The following is a 19,274-nucleotide window of genomic DNA, read 5'->3' as shown; positions in this document are numbered from 1 at the left end:
AAGGTGGAAGCTGTACAGAAATGGAAATCACCAACCACACCTAATGAAATTCGGAGTTTCCTAGGACTGGCGGGATATTATCGGAGATTCATCGAGGGATTTTCTAAGATAGCGAGGCCAATGACTCAACAACTAAAGAAGGGGATCAAAGTGAATTGGACGCCGGAGTGTGAGGCCAGTTTTCAGTTATTAAAAGAGAAGTTGACCACCGCACCAATTCTCGCTGTGCCAGAGCCAGACACTAACTACGTGGTGTATACCGATGCATCAAAAGTTGGACTCGGATGTGTGTACTTATGCAGAATGGGAAAGTGATTGCGTATGCATCAAGGCAGTTGCGGCCACATGAGTTGAACTATCCGACGCATGACTTGGAGTGTTAGGGTTTGTATACTAGAAATCACCTTTCGAGTGATTGAATATTGTAAAACTCTAATAATTATTTTCCAATTAAGGCAACAGATTATTTTTGTCGTAATGTTGTTATGTTTTACATTTAATGGATGTTTAATGCATATTTTAATGTATAAGTCAACATAACAAAGTCTAAGTCTTTGTTTTAGTAGACCGGTTGTGGGTTGCGCTCAATTTAAGGTACGCGGTCACTTCTGAATAAAGAAAAATAAGAATTTCACAGCCTAGATAGGCCTAGACTACCTATCGTGAAAGGTTGCAATGTCAGTCCGATTATTTCTAAGCCTTATTTAAATAAGATGACGTTGGTGTGGTATAGCACTGAATTGGATCTAAACGGCAGGACGAGTCTTTATGCTATCTACTGAAAGACAATGTCTTGATAATTAATTTCTTAATCAATGTACGTTAGCATTGAGCATACGATATTGAGTATCTACTACTTTGACTTACCAAAGGTGCGGGTTTTTCGTCACCCAACGATCCAGGTATATTGGGTAGTGGTGATCATTATCTGGCGGTGCTAGGATTGCTATTATATTGAATCGTGCGCGATGAGAGTCTCGTTTGATAACATCCACAAGAGGAGCTCGAAACAAGGTTTTATTATTCGGAACCTAGCTAGTTGGAGTTTGATTACTCTATTAATAATAAATAAGAGTTTCTTGCTAAGTCCACTCTTGGAGATTAAAATATGTTAATTAATCCGTAGCAGACATTAATTAATTAATGGATGTTTCTATCTTAAGCGCGGGAAATGAATTAAACAAATTAATGGAAACCTGGAACACTTGTAATTTCGGATTTGGAAAGGCAGTGCAATATTACTTCTGTAGTGGCTGCTTGTAATATTCCAATATAAGCTTGTATTAAATTGTGGGTTCAATTTAATTGGTAAAAAGCTAATTGGGTGAGGCCGTGTCCAAATTCTTCCTTAGATCCCTGACTGGCCCCAATATGTGACTTAATATAAATAGGAGAATAAAGGAGAGAGAAAACATACTTATTCTCATTAAAATTTTCGTTCCCACCCTTCTGAGAGAGAGAGTTCGAAAATTGCTTCTTCTGTGAGTAGAGTTCTGTCTTCGTTATTCGAGTCCTAGTATTCTGGTGAGATTTGCCCACACAAATATAAATATACAGTCCGGGACACCAGACAGAAGATCCGAGGTTGAGTTCTGAAGATCTTCACGTGGAGAAGACGCAAGCCATCTTCGATTCTTTGGAGAATCAACAAGGTAAATTGGCTGACTCCGTAGTATGCATGTTTTAGGATTTATTTGTTCTAAAGCATGATTTAAATTCAAGTTACGAGCACGATACATGTGATAATTGCGCGAATAGAATTTGTCTAAATAATCTGCTAAATAGGTCAAATTCATGTGATCGGATTTTATGCACGCTTCCGCTGGCAACACTTCAATTGGTATCAGAGCCAGTCTTTGGCTCTGATTATTTGAATTTAAATTTTGTGAAATTCATGTATGCATGTATTATTTGATTGCGAAGCATGTTCTTGGTGTTTTGTTTAATTTATTATGCATGATGAACTCAAGAACTATCGAATCAAAGAAATTGAATTACTCGATCGTACGAGACGTGGGATCCTTCGGCGCTCACTCCGAGATGGATTGCACCACGCGCGATCGTGAAATATGGTTGTCGATTGAGTGGGAGCCAAGGGATCACGATCACGGGGCGACGCGCAGTCGAGCGTTTGCTCGAGCACGATGCCGGCCGAGACCGCAACCCCGAGGCGGCCCCCGCACTAAGGCCGACGTGAAGGCTGGCACGGAGTGGTGGTTCATCCGAGAACCACCGAGACACCAGGCGTCGAGAGCTGGAACCCTAGGCGGAATGAAGGGTGGTCGGAGCTGGCCGAGAGCGGGCGCGCCGCTGGCCGACAGCTCGCCCCACCCCGACGGCTCGGATGGCCGAGACGGGCATCGAGACGCTGGCCGAGAGGTGTGCACCGTTGCGTGCGTGCCTGGCTGAGAAGCGTCGACACCCTACGGATCAACGCGCCGAGACGGGCGGGGCGCACCTGGCCGAGAGGATGCGACACCCGACGAGTGATGAGTCTCGTTCTCGGCCTTGGTTACTGGTCAGTATAAGGTGCTGTATTGGATAATATCTGCAAAATAGTTGTTAAAGTGTGCAGGTTGAAGTACAAAATCAGGAGGAAGGGTTCAGAAGGAATTCGAGTGAAAAAGCTGCGAAAAGTGTGCAAACTGGTTAGTATGAGCAGAAAATACGCAAACTGGCCAGGATGGATGCTACAGTACTGGACACGAGAAGGAAGGACTTGCTTGGAATAATCACCTATCTAAAGAAGGGCAAAATTGTCATTCCACATGAAGAGAAAGCCCTAGAAATTAGGGCAAGCCACCCTATAAATAGGAGGTGAACATAAAGAAAAGGAGGAATTTTGACACCTTTACACTTAGGACTTATCATCACTACTACATCACTTTTTAGGAGAATGGCTCCACTAGCTATTAGTTTCATCTAAATCCAGCAGCCTGACTTGAAGATTCCGGCCACCTGCCGGCGAGGAGCATCATGCCTGATTCATTCCAGCCACCGTAGTTCCATAAATTCCTCCAGTTTCAGTTTCCGATGAGCCAAACAATCTTTTACTTGCTTTGTTTTTAAGATTTCTTAGTTTAAGTACTTGTTTTTGCTTGCCTTTGACTTGGATTCAGTAGCTACTTAGTTGTAACATCTTTTGGGTGATAATATTGAATGCAATGAAGTTTATTGTGGTTTTATTTTGTGTTTCAGCTTGCTTATTATTTCTTTCTGCCTAGTAGCTAGATCTGGTAGTTTTACGTTGATTTCTGTTGTTTAAGTGCTTGAATTTGCTTTGCTTAGTTAGATCTAGGTTTTCTTGGAGTGTTTACAAGTTTTAATCGGGTTAAGTTCCTCAAAAAAAATGCATGGGAATCGTTTCTGCTTGCTTCTGTCACCTTGTCCCGCTGACCAGTTTGCGTAGATCTCAGTTTTCTTAGCTTTCGTTCTCGATTTCAAGTTAAATATTGCATTTACGAATTTTCAAGCTTGATCATTCATCAATGGAGTTTGTCAGATCTTGTTAGTTTAGCTTGATGAAGAAGAAAATGTCACAATCAAAGAATGAGACCACTTGTGTTGCTTTTGTTGCTTTATGCTTTTGTACTTGCACTTTTTCTGCTTTTATGCACACCCAGCAGACAGTCTGCCAGCATGTCTTTGATTCTCTTTACCTTTTGTCTAGTCATTTTCAGTAAGTTTCGTCTAGTAGCTTCTCACATGCAAACTCGCACCCTAGTTTACACACCCATTTTAATTTCTTTTAGCATGCAGCATTTAGATCCCACCCTGACCTACTGGTCAGGAGGGGTATAGGTTCCATTTCATTTTCCGACTAGGTAAAACTCAACCCCAAAAAAAGCGTGGTAGCTAACCAACCACTCCCAGAATGTCATCGCAAGTGTATCTCTCCTACATCCATCTCTATGGGATTCGACCCTTACTCCACTATACTAGCCAGTAGAAGTGGGTTGAGGTATTTTTTTTGTTGATAGGGAAGATAGACACAGACCCAACGACACAGCTAGGTCTAGGTACCCTCCTGGCCAGTTGACACACACACAGAGTCATAGTCTCATTTTTTCCCTCTATCAAATGGCGCCGTTGTCGGGGATGGATGGCGTTTTTGCATACATTTGTTGCATGACACTTTGGTGTACATATAGTTAATTGTTTTTCTTTTCTTTTGTTTCTTAGTTTATGAGGAGTTTTGTTAAGAACTTTGGTGTGAATATTGTAGATAAACTTTTCTTTATTTTTTGTGTTCCGCAGTTAAATGAAACTGAGTCCAACTGGCTAAGGGAAGAAGGGGTAAATCCAGTCACCACTCATTCAGAATTAACCACTGCCTTGCCTGTTGACTTGGATGCGAGCGGTGAGGAAGATCGCAGCACAACCATCAAGAATGAACCGGAATCAATATCTGCAACTGAAGAGGAGAAAGCCAACATGGCTGACCAGGAATATGATCCCGAGATAAGCTCGTTGTACGCTCACTTGGATGGTGAACCACCGCAAGCAATTGTCACGACCCTAGGACAAGAAGCAATCTACGTGGAGCCCCACATTATGGCCATCTTGCCTGTGTTCTTGGGAAGGAGTTGTGACAGCCCATACGAGTTCTTGCATGAATTTTGCAAAATCTGCAAGGCTCTAAAGCAGCCAGCGGGGTCGAGCAAAGACGACTACAGACTGAAGGCCCTTCCCTTTGCCCTTAAAGGGGAGGCAAATACTTGGTTCAAGAGGCTGTCACCAAATTGTATCAGAACCTGGTCTGACTTCAAGATGATGTTCTTGGATCAGTTCTTCCCAGCGGCCAGGACAAGTGCACTAAGAGATAAAATCCGAGGAGTTACACAAGGTTATGATGAGACCCTGAGTCAGTACTGGTCAAGATACATGGGTCTGTTGGACGCATGCCCAAACCACCGCATGTTGGAAGTAGAAATTTACTCGATTTTCTATGAGAGGATGAATGCGGAGAGCAAGGACTTAGTGAACTCATCAAGTGGAGGAAGTTTTTCCAAACTACGAGTTAGTGAGGCCAAGAGAATCATGGAAAGACTTCTCTACGCGAAAAGAGCCTATGACAATCCACGTACTCTCATGTCCATAAGAGGTATGGCGAATGCTGCAGCAGTAGGAAATAATGATCAACTAGAGAGTCGGATTGACAAGCTCAAGAGGGCACTTTTGTTAGCAATTGAGAAGAGTAAACCGCAAGTTCCTCTAGTTAATGCTACCATGGTAACTGCCCAAGAGGATCACTATCCAAATACGACTGGGCTTTGGAATTCAAATAGGAACTGGAATCCTGAAAAGCAGGAGGACACGCCTTGGAGAGAACACCTGGACTTTAGATGGGGAGAGGGAAACTCTAATCAGCCCAACCCACCTCGGAATGCATACGATGGACCCCCAGCCCAAGATTCCCAGCTGAACTGGTCAGGAAGAAACCAGCATAATCCGCACCCACCAAATCCATATCAAAATACCACCTATGTGCCACAATATCAGATGGGAAACCAGAATTACCAATCCCACTCACCCCAACATTGCCAAAATCACCCATGCCCTAACCCTAACCAGCATCACCACCCCAACCAGTTCAGTCAGTACCCTTCACACCAAAATCAGCCAAACTACCCTTACAATCAAAACCATCCCATCTACCAGTCGCATCCCAACGGCCAGTATAACTCCCATCACCAGCAAAATCCCTACCTACACCACCTGAATCCCAATCACAGTCAATCCCACAACTCTAACCAATTCGGCCAGTACCCCTCTCATCAAAATCAGCCAAACTATACCTACCACCCATACCCTAACACCCAGTACAATCCCCACCATCAGCAAAATCCTAACCATTTCCTACACCAAAACAAGTCAGGAAGATCTATGGAAGAGATGATGGGAGAGATGCTTGCTTACCAGCAAACCATGAGGAGCGAATTTCAGTCAAATAATGAAGTGGTGCAAGGCATGCAAAATGCCCAGAAAGAGCATAAGGAAAATATGGACATGCTGAATAAGCAACTGTCCTACCTGGCCAGTTCGATGAACGAGATTTGTGGGAATGCGAAAAGGCTCCCAGTTATGGTGCACATACCTGACAAGGCTAATGTGAGCAAGGTGACATTGTGGTCAGGAACATCCTACAAGGAGCCTGAACGGAAGGAGTCATTTGGGGAATCAAGCAAGACGAAGGATAAGGGGGACATACTGACCAAGAGGAGTGGTCCTGATGAAACTGAACCAGTTGCTGAACCTCAAATCAATCAAGGTCCGGAAGAGAATTCAAGGGAAACCACTAAAGAACCTGATGAAGAGGATATTGAAGAGACTATTTGTCAGAAGTCAAGATTCGCTAGAGCCACTGGTGCTCACCAACTGGCCGAGAAGAAGACAGAGAGAAAACAAGGGCTGAAGCGCGCATCGAGGCAAATCATCAGGCGTAGAATTGAGAAAAAGAAGGGGGCCAGCAAGGTTCATGATCTTGTAGAGATCTCACGCGAGGAGGACAAGACTCCTTGCAACAAAAAGAAGAGCAGGGATACTGATACTGGCTAGGAAGATAGTGGACCTCCTACAAAACCTGGGGAGGACCCAAAACATGCTACAACCAAGTCAGAGACCCCTGCTGTTGCCGGACATCCGTCATCGACCCCTACTATCCAGAAAGGAGGTTCTCCTACAAAACCTGGGGAGAACCCGACTGCAACTTTCGCCCAGCCAGTACATGAGGCCAACATCGACAATCCACTTGCCATCCCTGCTGCCCAGAAAGAGACACCAGTACCAGAAACCAACTTACAGGAAAATCAAGACAAAGAAGGAAAATGCAACCAAGAAAGAAATAGGAAAGGCAATGGGGCAGCAAAGCAAAAGGAGACCAAGAAGCCCAGGGTGGTCCTATCGGCCATTATCATCAAGAATCTGGGACAAGTGCCCAAACTGATCGGGAGCAAGGTCCCGAGCAACCATCGTCTGCGGCCCATGGAAAAGAGAAAAATCAAGGGACTTTCAAGAATCATAAGAAAAAGAGTGACACCCCCCCTGATGTGTACCAACAAAGGAACACGAGAAGTAAACTGCACAAGACTCCTGACCAAAGAGGATCCAGAGGAGAAGATGACCGACCGTACCAACTGACCAGTTAGCTTTCTTTTTATTTTCAGTAAACTTGAGTTTTTTTTTCTAATTGTGTTGTTTCTATTGTTTTTGTACATGTTTTAGCATGTGTATACCCTCATTCATAACACTTAGCCTATTCCATAGTCTAAGTGTGAGAAGACGATGGTTTAAAACGTTATATGTGTTTAGGATGTTAGTAGTTGTCTTTATTTTGTGTTTTTTTTTTATATGAGTTCTATACCTTCTCCCACTTAGCCTATTGCATAGTCTAAGTGTGAGAAGTTTTTGTTGACATAGTATGTTTTGCATATTAGTTCTTGTTCCACATTGTCTATGTGTTCTCTATGTTCGTTATTCTTCTCCCACTTAGCCTATTGCATAGTCTAAGTGTGAGAAGTTTCATATATAATATGTTTTCCATGTGTTATGTGTTTTCTGGTCTTTTGTGCTTCTATGTGTTGGATACTGGTCATCATGTTTTCCACTTCACTAAACTTGCGTGAAGGCAAGCAAGGATGAAGTGGGAGGAGGAGATAATGGCCAGTATAATTGTATATATGTGTTGTCATGTGTCGAGTCAGTCCCTAGTAAGTCAGTTTAGGTTAAGTTTTTTTTAGGTTGTGTTAAAACATTGGCTTAAAACTCAACTGATCCAATCTTAAGGCGAGATGATCGATGGAAATAAAACACACCAAGAGTAGAAACCACCTTTCTTAGATCCAGGCTAGTCTAGATGATGCAAGTATGAAAGAAAAAACCCGATTAGAAGCCAATTGTGAAAGCCCTCTTAAAATGGTGAGTTAAAAGCCTAAAGTGGAACCACTTTCCGCTAAACATTTTAAAAAAAGAAAAAGAAAAGAGTGGCTGTCACATGATGCCTAGGGTAAGGTGACCGCGTGTAGCAAGTCCTGAAGGCATTAGGAAACCCCCCATGCAAAAAAAAAAACACCCTTAGAACCCCTCTTTCTAGCCAAATCTATACCCAGATATAACCCACAAGGCACTGGGACTGTGTATGTGCGAGGCATAAGGCAAGAAGGCGACTGGCCAGGAGGACGTAAGGGTGGCGAAGCCACATAAAGAAATGTTGAAGAAAATGGTCGAAAACACTTGACCACAAAAAGAAGGAAGAATGAATAAGGGTGGCGAAGCCACAAAGAAGCTACTGACCAGTTGGAGGTCAATATCAGGAAACGCCCAGCCAAAGAGAAGCAACAGCCAAAAGCCCAGATACACATAGTTCCCCCACATCAAAATAAAGTAGTATTTCTTTTAACCTTAGAGCCTTAGGAACACCCACCCCAAACACTACAAACCAATAGCCTCATTACAAGCCTTAAAGCCCTTCAGGAGCCGCACGTGAGATCTGAGTCCGAAGCATCTGTGGTTCAGCAATTTGAGAGAATAGTCCTAACATTTCTGGTGAGGAATGAGTGACTGAGCGAACCTAGCTTTTGGCTTATAAGAGTGGCGATCTTGACAAGCGGATAGACTAGCCAGTGAAGAGGAGGGTGGTAGAATTTCGAAGTTGTTTACAGCCAGATTAATTCAACCCAAGGGGGAGGATTGATTGAAAATATAGCCTGTGTAATGTGTTTATGAGTTTTTTTTTCTTTTTTTCGTTTTCTTGTTTTTTATTTTCTGTGAGTCATCTATGTGTTGAAGAGTCTTTTAAGTTTTAGAGTCTTAGGTCGGTGAAGGGAGGTAACCAAGCTTGCGAACTCAACTCATTATTTTTATTTAGCTTGTTTCTTCATACTTGAGGACAAGTATGTGTTAAGTGTGAGCAGTTTGATGAGTCTCGTTCTCAGCCTTGGTTACTGGTCAGTATAAGGTGCTTTATTGGATAATATCTGCAAAATAGTTGTTAAAGTGAGCAGGTTGAAGTACTAAATCAGGAGGAAGGGTTCAGAAGGAATTCGAGTGAAAAAGCTGCGAAAAGTGTGCAAACTGGTTAGTATGAGCAGAAAATACGCAAACTGGCCAGGATGGATACTACAGTACTAGACACGAGAAGGAAGGACTTGCTTGGAATAATCACCTATCTAAAGAAGGGCAAAATTGTCATTCCACATGAAGAGAAAGCCCTAGAAATTAGGGCAAGCCACCCTATAAATAGGAGCTGAACATAAAGAAAAGGAGGAATTTTGGATGAGCCTACAACGAGAGTTAGGCACTAAGTTGAATTTCAGCACTGCGTTCCACCCGCAGACTGATGGGTAATCAGAGAGGACGATACAGACTTTGGAGGATATGTTGAGAGCCGTAGTGCTAGATCGAGGAGTAGGTTAGGAGGAAGTGTTGCCACTAATAGAGTTCGGTTACAACAATAGTTATCAGGCGACTATTAACATGGCCCCGTATGAGGCATTGTATGGGAAGAAGTGTAGATCACCACTTTACTGGGATGAAATGGGTGAGAGAAGAGTTCTTAGACCAGACTCGGTGGAAGAAATGATGGAGACTGTTCGACAAATTCGCGAGAGGATCAAGTAAGATCAGGATCGACAAAATCATATGCTGATGTTCGAAGAACCGATCTCCAATTTGAGGCTGGAGATAAAGTTTTTCTGAAGGTAGCTCCATCAAAAGGAATAACTCGGGTCGGTGTGAAAGGCAAGTTGAGACCACGATTTATTGGGCCTTATGAGATTCTTGACAAAGTGGGTACCGTAGCGTATAGATTGGCGCTACCACCAAGCTTTGGGAGAGTACACAACGTTTTCCATGTTTCACAATTGAGAAAGTATGTGTTCGACCATAACCACATAATTCATCAAGAGGAGATGATAATTTTGAACCCGAATTTGAGTTACGAAGAAAATCCTGAAGCCATTCTGGATCGGAAAGTACAAGAGTTGAGAAATAAGTCTATTGCTTGAGGGAATTGGAGAAGGTTCGATGGAGAAATCATGGCATCGAGGAAGCTACGGGGGAATTGGAAGACAAGATGAGGGAGAAGTACCCAGAATTGTTTGAATGATCTAAGTAAATTTCGGGACGAAATTTTTGTGAAGATGGGTAGATTGTAATACCCGCTTTTATTTCTAAGTTAAGAATTTTTGTTTTGAGAATGAGCGAGTGATAGACCTTGAATAAAATACCGTGTTTGTTTCGATTGGTTGTGAATGGAAATAGTGAATGCTTGAGTCGTTGTTGGTTAATCGTGTGGTGAAAGTAGTCGGCGAGATTGATGTGAGTTCTGTCGACGTGAGTTTTGGGCGTTTGTACGATTACTTGGAATAACACTAAGTACTAAAAATAAAATACCACAATTTAATTAATACCCTAAATCAAATATTTGGGCCTACCATTTTATCTCTATTGTTCTAGCCTTTATTTCTTTTTAGTTGACCAATTTTTGAGAAGCCAAAATAACAACTAAGTATTCTACTCCTCATGCAGTCAAATCTTAGTCAGATAGATTTCTCCCAATCCCACTACCATTCGGTTTTCTCCATATCTCATTCTGTCCTTAAAAATCTCCAACCAAATACTCTCTATTAACTCCATGTATACATCTCCTCCCACAATCTCAACAAACCGCCGTTCCTGCAGCTTTTCTTCCCTTGAAGGTAATTTTTCTTCTCCCATTGAGTTCAAAAATCTGCATATTGTTCGATTCCCTAATCAAAATTTTCGAAATCAGAGTGTGGAGGAGAAACCCAGAGAGTTGTGATCATTTTCAATACCTTCTCTTCTGCAGTTTTGCCTCTTCTGGGAGGTATATACATAATCTCTAAATTCTCTGCATTCTGTTTCATTCCATAGTTTCACATATTCACTGTAGTTCACTGGCCGAACCTAGAATGGATTATCTTGAAATTTTCTGAAACTTGTTGAATGATGATACTCCCTTCTAAAGCTTCGATCTTTAATGCTTAGAAGGTGCCTTTTGTGTTTCTTTGCAATTCCAATTCTTAAAATCCCTATCTGCCCATGAATATTTGAAACGAACAACTGAAAATTTAATGAAAGATTTAAATGTTGGAACAAGGGGGAGGAGAGTCTTTTTTTCTGCTATTGCTGTTTAGGGTGAGAAAGATTTGTTTTGAAAAAAAGAGAGAGACGAAGAACAGAGAGGGTCTTCAGATAGAAGAGATGTATGCGTCTGGGTGTTGGCGAGAATGGGAGTATATGTACTGATACTGATCCCTTTCATTTCTTTATTTTTATTATTTGTTTAGAAGTGGGCCAGCAAAATTGTTTGTGTGGGTTGGCAGTATGGTGAATGTAGTTGAGGAGTATACTAGTAATGTATATAGTATATACGTGTGTTTTGTTGGGAGTAAGTATATTAAATTATTTAGTTGCTCGTCGTTTATTCTTTCTGTGTAGGACTGGGAGTATTTAATTTAGTGTGGATTTAGAACACATGTTGTGTTGCTTATCATTTTATAATTGGGCTGGTTCAACAATTGTTTAGCTGGAGTTAAATGAGTTATTGTTGGGCAGATATTTGGGCGATGAAGTAAATCCAGAAAGAAATACGAGGACTTTATATATATGTGATTCCCTATGAAAGAACGTAGGATAAATTAAGCACACACGTAGCATGCATTGTTTTAAATTAATTTGTTTTGCAAAGTCTAATTTCGCATATCATGTTATTTCGAAAAGGGTGAGCTTGTGCACGTTGGTTGCGGTGGGAACAGAAAGTGTTTGAGGAGTAAGCTTTTGAGGTGGGCTTTCTTTTTAAATAAGGACTATGTCCTAAATACTTTTTATGTGAAAGGAGGTGGAAAGTGTTTGTCTTGCCATGTTTTGTATTTGAATGAACCTATCTGAAGTGGTTATGCCATGTATGTTAAATCGAATTCGGGTCCCAGTAGGGCCACAAACCCTGCTCGAACTAGTGTACACCCCGTAGGTCGTGTGCTATCTCTTTGGAGTTGGCCGGTCTAGTGACTTGGTTCGTGGCCACGTTCCTTGTCATGTATGTTCAGATATGGTGATGGTGAATGTGGATGGAAAATGGTCGGCCGACCGAACTTGTGAAATATATGTTTTTGGTGTACTTGGGTTTCATTTAATTAAAACCCCCAAGGTCACTTGATTATGGCTTGACAAACTATGTTTTGGCATGTGTCCACTGAGTGCATCAAGTACTCAGCCCTGCATATTGTTTTTCTTAATGTGCAGATTGAGCGGCCATGGACGTGGAGGATGTTGAGCAGAGTTCATGGATTGTTTTTGTCATGATTATTAATTGTTGGATTTGTCGTGTCTTCATACTCGGCATTTTCCGTGTCTTGAACGCTTCCGCTAAGAGTCATTTTCTTTAGAATTGTTTATTCGTGGAGAGTCTAACTCGTTTGAAAATTGTTTATTGTCTATTCTTTATTTACTTAGAGTTGGTATTATTGTTAGGATCATATTATGACGTTTTCAAGGTTAATTCAGTTATTGGTAGCAACTGCGTTTGGGCCTCGGAGCTCAGAGCTATTCTTTCAGTATTCAGGGCTATCCTCTCTGCCAAGCCATCCTTTCTGGCTCTCCAATCGTCCAGGTGTCCCACGAGTTCCACGAGGCTAGCATGTCCAGGAGACACCGCAAAAGTAGCAGACATAGCAAGTGCAGCAGCGTCGTTCTGTGTTTCTGTCTCCTTTTCCTCTTCAGCTACAACAACCTCCAACTGTTTCTTCTTGGTTCTTTTATTCACATCCTCATCCCACTGCGAGCCTGCCTTAATTACATGATAGAAACGCATTCTGTCACCTCTCTGTACCAGGATGCCTACATTCGTGAAGAATTTTTCACCTAACAGCTCCAAGTTAGGGCATTAAGACAGCCTGGGTATCCTCTCTACTGCGATCATATCCACACAGTTCGTGAAAATAGCCCCTAGTACATGACAACAATTTAAGTTGCGGGAAGCACAGCTGGAAATCGATTGACAGGTCCTAGCGATCCAATATCCCAAATGTACCTTCCCATTCTTCATCATACACCACATAAATTATAACTCTGCTTCTGTGGCTGAGGCGGCAGTGTTGGCTTGGGCTAACAGATTTGCGCCTACAAAGACTTGGGCTAGTCGGAGGATGGGATATTTGATGCAGTCAGCTCTGGATGTTGTTGGTTGATAAGCTTCAGTGCCCCTTGGAACCATCTCTTCCCAAGCGGCTTGTTCGTTGAAATCTGGGATTTCCTTTGGAGCACCAATGTCACGCTCAAACCATTCAACTTTCTTGGTCCGCAGTGTACAGGCCTAGTCGTACTGACCACTCCCTGATACTCATCCTCATTTATCTCGTAAACAACCTGAAACTGATAGATTCAGCCCCCACATCAGTCGTGTACTTGAAACGGAACGAAGTGAAGAACTCCTGGGCCAACTCTATTGGCATTCTTGGCGTGCGCAGATCCAAAATCCAATCAAATCCTATTCCCGTGATGTACTGCATGAACTCCTCTACTCCTTCAAGCTTTTCCAAGGCTAGTTGGTCTAGCCGCCTTCCAGACCTTGCTTTCTTGCTCGACCCCACCCTTGCTGCACATTCGTCCAATGTTTGGGGGTCGTTGAATGTGATCATTCGCCCTAGCAACTTGTTGTATAGACGGACATGTATCTTCTCAAACAGTATCCCGGCCATCTCCGGCCTTTGCTCGGCTGCACTCCTCGCCCCATCATTTCTTCGCTTAGAACGACGCTTCATCCTCAGCGTCTCATCTTCATCATCATCTTGTTCTTCAGACCTCCTTCTTCCTTCTTGAATCACCAAGATTGTTGAGGTCTGCCTTGGCTTATTTTTCAATGGGGTAGTGATGGCTTTCCCTTTCCTTTTTCACTCCCTCCTTTCTCTTTCTCTATCTTCCACCTTATCAGGTGGGTCGGGCTGCCCAGAACTGGGCTGTGCATCTATCGGTGTGAAGATAGCATCCTCTTCTTCTTCAGGGTTTTCATCAATTAGTAGCCTCCTTCTGCGGCGTGACGCTCCAACGGCACTCCTTGTTGGACTATTCATATCCTTCCATGTTCTCTGTATAGGGGCTTCCCATGGTTGTTCCTCTTCAGACCTCTTTCCTGAGGTCTCTTCTCTAGCTGGCCTCCTTTGATAAGTACGGATGGCAGCAGCTCTTGCTTCAGCAGCCTCATCTCTGGGAGGCACCTTCTCAGTTTCCTCCTCTTCATCGGTCACAATCACCACTTCCCTACTCTCCGGTGTTTCATCAGTAGTTTTCTCTACCCTCTTAGTAGAGTTCCATCCAGCAGGCCGGTCTCCATCCACTTCCATATCCATTTCTGTAGCCTCAGAATTCCTTGCCGCCAAGTTTGCTGCGACTTCCTCAGGAGTGAGTAGTGGTTGCTCGGCTTCCTCTATAGGTTCATTCACCGTTGTTGTTTCCATGGGAATATACTCTACTTGAGTCTCCTCTGGTATTTCAGTCCTCGAGCTTGGCTCCACCTTCGTGTCTATTTGTCTGACAATATCTAAAACCCCATCTTTCGGGACAATGGGTCCCTCAGCGCTCTCCACCTCTTCCTCCCCCTCTAATGGCTCTCCCATCTCGTTCACGACCTTGGCTTCGTCTTCGATGACGACAAATAGCCCGACAACCCGAGTGGATTGGCCCGAACCCGAGCGGGTTAGCCCAATTGACATCCCCAGGCGTGGATGACTTGTTTGCTTATGTATCGCAGATTGCTTGATTATCTCTAATTTCGTATCGCAGATTATTTGGAACCATATACCGAGTTGATTGTCTATATATAACAGATTGTTTGTCTAGATTGTCATTTTAATTATGGTGTCACTATAGTGCTCTGAATTTGTATCGCAAATTGTTTAAAATCATACGTCACATTGACATATCAAAGCCACCAAACAATAATTATTTTTACCGGGTCGGAAGGGACTATTTAATTTTAGATACACCTAAAATCGCGGTTGGTGAAGATTAAAATGGGTACACGCTGAGTGGCGCAAAAATATCTTAAAACAGATATAGCTGTGGAGAAAGGCAAGCGAGAGAAAGAAGAAGGTAGTAATGGCGGCGGCCACTTCAATTCAACCCCGCTTATTCACCACCTTCCTTGGGGACTGCCGCTTTCTTCCCTCCCATTCAATCCACCATCTCTTCCGTTTCAATCCAGGTTCCTCAATTTCTCCTTCAATTACTAATTTCAGCAACTCTATTATCAGAATCCGATATCTATTTGCCTAGCATTTTAGTTTAATCCGATAAATTCTCAATTGAATCGAGAGAGAACGGTATTGTTTGAGCTTATTAATTTATTTTTATCAAATGTCCTATCGCTGCTTCTATTTGCTCATCCTGCAATAGGTTTTAACATGTAGTGCTATATAATTAAAATTACCTGAAACAATTTACATTGCAAAACGCCGTTCGAGTTCTCCCACATCATAAAGTAGGGTGTATTATGTTATTTCACTGGCACGCTGTTTGAGTTCATTGGAAAATTATGTCATGAGTTTAGTACTGAATTGACAGATTTTATTCTGCTTGAGGTTTCGATGATTTATCATTAGTAGAAAGTTGACTTTCGTGCTATGATTTTCTGATTCATTTTCCTAGTCGAGTTTCATGTTACTCTTCGTATAGATTGTTATTCTTAATGTGCGTTTACAATTAACTCGTACAGCTTTCAATGGTTAATGTTTCTATTTTTCATGCTCTATAAAACTCTTCAAGAGTTCAAGTCATATGATGCTGCTATCCTTGTGGAGGCTGGTTGTTTCAGATTTTGGTTATTTAGTTTCACAGATTTTTGGAAGAGGAGTATATTTTTGAATAGATCACTATCAACGTATATAGAATTTCTGAACAGGAAGGGGCAATGTATCAATGAAAATGTCAAGGACGTTCTCTGGATTGACCAATTTATTATTTAACAGAGGGTATGTTTTCCTGTATCTACAAAATTCTGATTATTTAAGCACACATTAACTGGAAAAAACATGTGGACTTTATTCTATTGATTGGAACTCCTTCTTGAGTATTGCTAGTTCATAGTATATTGTTTTGGGGGTATATTATAATAATGAATTATAAGAGGTCAGAGAAACATCAAAACCAAGGTAGAATTTCTCATTTCATTTAAATTAAATTTATAACAAAAATCTCTGTGAAATTTATTATCTTTGAAAGAAAATACTGAAAGCATGCCCTGTTTAGAGCTTTAACTATATAATAGGATGAATATGTTATAGATTATTGCTAAAACCACTCACTTTGTTACTGATAATTAGTGAGTGTATACTACCTCCTACAGTGGCTTTCCTTCTTCTTCTTTTGCTGTTGGTCTACATTTATATTCTTCCTGGCAGAAGCAATGAAGAATTTGCTGATAGCAAAAGGCAACGTTTAAAACCCGGTACAATATCTCCCACTCGGCCAGTCCCCAATCACATACCGAAACCTCCTTATGTGAAATCTAGAAAACCACCTGGAATTGCTAGTGGGCCTGAAATACATAATGAGAAAGGGATAGCGTGCATGAGAGCCTCAGGGAGGCTTGCTGCACAAGTTCTTCAGCATGCTGGAACTCTAGTGAAGGTTCATTTCTGCGCATTTCCTTTTTGCATATGATCTGTGTTGCTAGGCCCATCGATACTTTAATTCGAATTCGAGGAACTAGTCATGCTGTTACCTCTTTTCCACTCATGAATGCTTCTATTACACTGGTGACATTTTTTTACTATCTATAAGGACTAGGAACCTTGAATCGGTACATATATTAATTCCATTATGCATTGATCTAGCTTTGCACCAGACTTCATTTACAGTTTATTGTCTTCCCTTGGCAGCCAGGCATCACAACAGATGAAATTGACCAAGCAGTTCATCAGATGATCATTGACAATGGAGCATATCCATCTCCCCTTGGTTATGGTGGGTTTCCAAAGAGTGTATGCACATCGGTGAATGAGTGCATTTGCCATGGTATTCCAGATTCACGGGCCCTTCAGGTTTGTTGCAGCGAACCATTGGCTTCGAAATAGTAGTTCTGTTATGTGCAAAATTCGCAACTTTAAGATTTCTGGCTTGTGGCTTTGCAGGATGGTGACATTATCAACATTGATGTTACAGTTTATCTTAATGTAAGCAATATCATTGTCCCCAATTTCTCTTGTTTCTAAAGCAACTAGTTCTGTGTGCAGTATGCACTCAATGAGCCCTAAATTCATTTAAGTTGCTTGATAGAGTCTTTGTGCATTTGATTAATTGACTGACATGCAGGGTTATCATGGTGATACATCTGCAACATTTTTTGTTGGAGAAGTCAGTGAGGAGGCCATAAGCTTAGTTAAGGTAGGGTTGCCTGGTAGGTGCTATTTATCTTTATTCTACACTTATTTCCAAGAAAATGTTTCATCTCTAATATTTTGTTTATTTTGATCAAGTCATTGTGTAGGTTGTTTATAACAAAGCTTGTTCTATCATTATTTGCCATTGGGAGTTTGAGTCATTACTTTCTGACTGATAACTGTGCTTTGTGATAGGTAACCAAAGAATGCCTTGACAAGGCAATATCAATATGTGCACCAGGAGTTGAATTTAAACAAATTGGCAAGATAATACAGTAAGACATCTGTTATATCACTTTTTCCAGTTGTCTGTATTATACTCCTACAATATAATCATGCCTATACTTGTGCATATTATAATCGAGTAACTCAACTATCATATGATTCAGTTGTTTTTGTGTTATTTTATTTCTGGAACTCATTACAGAGTTTAAGAACTCAACCAAATAAAAGATTAAAACCAATTATAGAATATTGCTCGTAAGGACCACATCAGAGATAAACTTGAAAGTTGAATGACTATCTTTGCATGAGTACCTGAATGTTAATTGTCTAATTAATTGAGCAATCTGAAATACGGAAGGAACAAACACATTTGATGCCTACCGACTCACATTCGGAGAGAAAGTGATAATATGTTCCTAATTTCTGCTTTGCATTGATTTTCTTTTAAAAGTGACCATGCAGATGAACACCGTTATGGAGTTGTCCAGCAGTTCGTTGGCCATGGAGTTGGAAGGGTTTTTCACAGTGCTCCTGTGGTTCTTCATTACAGTAGATTCTTCTGCTCTTCTCTCTATAATTCTCTGCTTTTGGGTGGATTTCAACAAGAGTTGAATATACTCCTATGTTATATAAAAATGTCCTACATTTGATTTCTGATTGATTTTGGTTTATACAGGGAATAATGATCGTGGACGTATGGTTCTAAACCAAACCTTCACCATCGGTATTATCCAAGTCACCCTGTACTCGATTAAAAAAGATCAACTGTGATGTAGACATTTAACAGAATTTTTTCACCCGCTACCCGCTGTTTAAAGATAACTAAAAAAAGAAATATTCCCAGAGCATTGTTTGAGATTTCGGTTTCAATCTTAATTATGTTACAAGATGCATTTGTAAATTTTCATCAGCGGTTGTAGAGCCAAGTAAACTTGAAGGGTTAAGAATGTAGCATACTCTTGTCTCCTCATCTTTATATGGCAACTAAAGTGCTTGCTTATCAGTTACGTTCTCATAAAGCATCATGTTTTGCAGAACCAATGTTGACACTGGGAAGCATCAACCCGATAATGTGGGACGACGACTGGACAGTCGTAACAGAGGATGGCAGCCTCTCAGCTCAGTTTGAGCACACCATCTTAATAACCAAGGATGGCGCGGAGATACTAACTCAATGCTGATCCTGGCCCTCGCAGCGTATCCATATTGCTGGAGATCTCGGTAAACATTGGTGGTATATGGTAGAAAACATTATTTATAAATGTTACTCCTTGTTATGATTAAATGGTACACAATTGTACGTTAATCTGTCATGCAAAAATCGCGTGTGTCATAAAATGGGAATTCATTTCCCTTGTTTTTCAATGTTTTTCTTTTTTATTTTCTTAGTCGGGAAACCATGTGGAGGTAGATCCATTTGTTGATTTTCCCCTTCAAAAATTTTGTTCGTTTCTGATAAATCTACAATGGAATTTCATTCGGAATATATGTTTGTGTAATAAAATTTGGTTAGTTATGTTTTATAAGCTTGACTTTGTAATTATATACTATAATTTCAATTTGAAGAAGTTATAAAACTAATTTAGCTTCTATTTTTAATTTATAATCAGAATCTTATATATGTAAAAGAAACTAACAGAATGACATACTCCT

The 19,274-nt window shown here is 41.2% G+C and overlaps 1 protein-coding gene and 1 long non-coding RNA gene across 3 annotated transcripts; both read left to right on the top strand.

The window, feature by feature from the left end:
* Positions 1 to 10,594: 10,594 nt before the first annotated feature.
* On the top strand, positions 10,595 to 12,417 carry LOC121777069. Its single transcript, XR_006045358.1, has 4 exons — positions 10,595 to 10,697; positions 10,772 to 10,846; positions 11,743 to 11,804; positions 12,265 to 12,417. It is a non-coding gene; the product is annotated as an uncharacterized LOC121777069 (long non-coding RNA).
* Positions 12,418 to 15,025: 2,608 nt separating this feature from the next.
* Positions 15,026 to 19,144, top strand: LOC121777683 (methionine aminopeptidase 1D, chloroplastic/mitochondrial). Of its 2 annotated transcripts, none has more exons than XM_042175021.1 (10): positions 15,026 to 15,220; positions 15,917 to 15,986; positions 16,419 to 16,644; positions 16,896 to 17,057; positions 17,148 to 17,189; positions 17,329 to 17,400; positions 17,592 to 17,671; positions 18,073 to 18,170; positions 18,298 to 18,345; positions 18,657 to 19,144. In XM_042175021.1, exons 1-10 carry the CDS (start codon positions 15,115 to 15,117, stop codon positions 18,800 to 18,802), a joined length of 1,050 nt encoding a protein of 349 aa, XP_042030955.1. In that variant the 5' UTR covers positions 15,026 to 15,114; the 3' UTR covers positions 18,803 to 19,144. The 2 variants fall into 2 exon arrangements, with proteins under 2 accessions (XP_042030955.1, XP_042030954.1); XM_042175020.1 differs by having other exon boundaries at positions 15,027 to 15,220; positions 16,416 to 16,644.
* Positions 19,145 to 19,274: the final 130 nt, after the last annotated feature.

The sequence above is a fragment of the Salvia splendens genome, chromosome 18 (assembly GCF_004379255.2).
Source record: "Salvia splendens isolate huo1 chromosome 18, SspV2, whole genome shotgun sequence".
NCBI lineage: Eukaryota > Viridiplantae > Streptophyta > Magnoliopsida > Lamiales > Lamiaceae > Salvia > Salvia splendens.
Note: the sequence above shows the minus strand (reverse complement) of the source record. Positions and strands in the feature narration are given on the sequence as shown.

Coding starts and splice junctions, on each gene's coding strand:
- LOC121777683 (XM_042175020.1), top strand. CDS start 15,115: ATGGCGGCGGCCACTTCAATTCAACCCCGCTTATTCACCACCTTCCTT. Junction 15,987..16,415: donor AATTTATTATTTAACAGAGG/GTATGTTTTCCT, acceptor TCTTCCTGGCAG/AAGCAATGAAGAATTTGCTG. Junction 17,190..17,328: donor ATGTTACAGTTTATCTTAAT/GTAAGCAATATC, acceptor ACTGACATGCAG/GGTTATCATGGTGATACATC.